Source organism: Arachis stenosperma, chromosome 10 (genome assembly GCF_014773155.1).
Source record: "Arachis stenosperma cultivar V10309 chromosome 10, arast.V10309.gnm1.PFL2, whole genome shotgun sequence".
Taxonomy (NCBI): Eukaryota; Viridiplantae; Streptophyta; class Magnoliopsida; order Fabales; family Fabaceae; genus Arachis; species Arachis stenosperma.
In genome coordinates this window covers 71,099,368-71,101,992 of record NC_080386.1, presented here as the reverse complement: position 1 = coordinate 71,101,992, position 2,625 = coordinate 71,099,368, and the positions used below count along the sequence as shown (strand labels likewise).

General features: G+C 37.2%; 1 protein-coding gene across 1 annotated transcript; it reads right to left on the bottom strand.

Annotated features, from left to right (window-relative positions):
* Positions 1-326: 326 nt before the first annotated feature.
* On the bottom strand, positions 327-1,175 carry LOC130957211 (uncharacterized). The gene has a single exon (XM_057884084.1). It carries the CDS (start codon positions 1,173-1,175, stop codon positions 327-329), a length of 849 nt encoding a protein of 282 aa, XP_057740067.1.
* Positions 1,176-2,625: the final 1,450 nt, after the last annotated feature.

Sequence of the window (2,625 nt, the reverse complement as noted above, 5' to 3'; positions counted from 1 at the left end):
TACATGCATATTATAATTGTTATTTTTTATTTTTTGGTAGTATCTAAACTTTTATATCTCGTATATTGTCTATTTAATTTCAAGGTCATCTATCATTTTTAAATTAGTGTAACATTTATTTTAAGGGTTTAGTTAATATGTATTCTTTATATTCATGTTATTGATTAAAACAAAATTATAGAGAAGATACAAAAATTTTTTTTTGAAAATAGGAGCTCAACACAAAGTGGAGCGAGAACATAACTAAATAAAAATAAAAATAAAAATACAAAGCAGTAACCAAGTAGACCTACTGATCTAACCCTCTGTCATCTCCGGCATTGCCATCAACAACTAAAGGGGTCAGCACCTAACCATTCAGTGTAGCTCTGGACAGACAAGTTGATAATCTCCTCAACACCTTTTTCCTTATTCTGAAAAATTCTCCTGTTTCGTTCCAGCCAGATATTCCACATAATGGCACAAAAACACACCATCCACCTCTTGCGCTCCTCCTTATTATTTGGTGCCTCAGTCCAACTCTGGAAATGCTCCTTGACTGTACCTGGGTATATCCATTGCATGCCAACATGAGATATCCAAGCACACCAGACTTGCCAAGAGAAATTACAGCCTAGAAACAGGTGGTAATCATTTTCATCGCCTATTTTACATAAGGCACATAGAGAATCTTCTTGGCTAATAACCCCGAACCGACGCAATCTCTCCTTCGTATTGACCCTGCCAATCAAGCCAAACCAGACAAATAACTCCACCCTGGGAGGGACAAGTCCTTTCCAAATTGACCTAGTGAAGCTGTAGCTTGAGATATCCTCTGGAGCCATTTCTCCCTGTAACACCTGCACAAAAGAGTTAGTAGAAAAAATACCCTGCTTATCATATTTCCACACAACTCTATCCTCTCTCCCAAGCGCAAGTTTAACTACTCTCAAAGTGTTATGAAGCTGGTTCACTAGGTCCAACTCCCATTGGAACAGCTCACGCCTCCATTGAAAGTTCCATATCCAAGTTAACCCATCCCAGAACCCACAATCCCCTATCACTGATCCTCTTTGGTTTGAAACAGAGAAAAGCCTTGGAAATCGATTCTTTAAAGACCCTCCCATGATCCAGACATCCTCCCAGAACCGAGTACATCTCCCATCACCCACTTCCATAGCCAATCCAATTATCATCTTCTGCCTCACTTCTTAATTCTTGAACTGTATTTGACAAATGTCCTTCCACGGACCGCCCCTATCAGGTAGTCTCTGAGAGTATAGAAGCTCAGTTGGGTTCAAGTCATTACAAGAGCACACGACCCTCTTCCACAGCGGGCAATCTTCCTCAGAGAATCGCCACCACCACTTAAACAGAAGGGCTGTATTGCGTAACAGAGCATCCCCAACTCCCAATCCTCCTAGCCTCTTGGGAGCCTGTACCACTTCCCACTTCACCATGGCCATACCCGAACTCCCATCCTCCCTACTCCAAAAGAAACTTCTTTGTAGAGAAATCAGTTTCTCAGCAACAGCCTTTGGCATCTTATATAGGCTCAAGTAATAAACCGGCAAGCTATTCAACACAGATTTAATAAGCACCAACTTACCAGCTTTGTTGAGCACCTTGGCTTTCCAAAGGCTAAGTTTCTCCTCCACTTTGTCTATTATTGGCTTCCACGTCTTGATCAATCTTGGGTTGGCGCCTAATGAGATTCCCAGATATTTAACAGGAAGGGATTCTTGTCTGTAGCCTAACACATTACACATACGTCGTGCCCACTGCGCATCACAGTTAATAGGGATTAAACTGGACTTCTCAAAATTGATGTTCAAGCCTGACATCAACTCAAAGCACCGAAGCAACCTCTTGTAGTTCATGATAGTCTCATCTTCAGGAGGGCAGAACAAAATAGTATACAAAATTTAAATTTCAATATATTTATTATATATTTATTAAAGTAAAATATTTTAAAAAATTTAATAATAACCTTGACATATTAATTAAACTCTTATTTTAAAATATAAATTCTTGCAACGTATTTTGAGATTTAATTCAATGTCCTAAAAATATTAACTTTTAGATTTTAAGAGAGTATTATTTTCTTAAGGGAGGTATATATAGGCTGCGTTTGATAGAATAACACTATTTGACGGCATGTGAAGCGTGAGGTTTGAATGTGTCATGTGTATGGTGTAATAACTAGCTGCTATATATAACACTTTGTAAAGTATAAACATGGCACAATACTTGAACTTGCGAGTGAAAAGTCACCTAACACGCCTTTGAAATTATTGTATTGTTTTCTCTTTCTTGATAGCAGAGGAGACACGTATTTTGGTTTTTAGTCAAATATAATTTCTTGAAAGGAGACATGTTAATTTATCACCAAACACCCAAATATAATTTGCATGATGAGGACGGAGAAAAAGTATATCAAAATAATTACACCATGTTTTTTATTCCTACATTATTGATCATCAAATTTTCAAAGATCGATCAAGTGAACATATGCTAGCCGCAACATATATATGTGGGAGCAGGGAGCTCATACTACAAAAGTGCAAATAATTCTTAGTCATTCGTTTGATTAAATTTTTAATTTTCAAAAAGTAGTTTATATATAAAAATTAATTTCTGAAAAAT

Coding starts and splice junctions, on each gene's coding strand:
- LOC130957211 (XM_057884084.1), bottom strand. CDS start 1,175: ATGATAATTGGATTGGCTATGGAAGTGGGTGATGGGAGATGTACTCGG.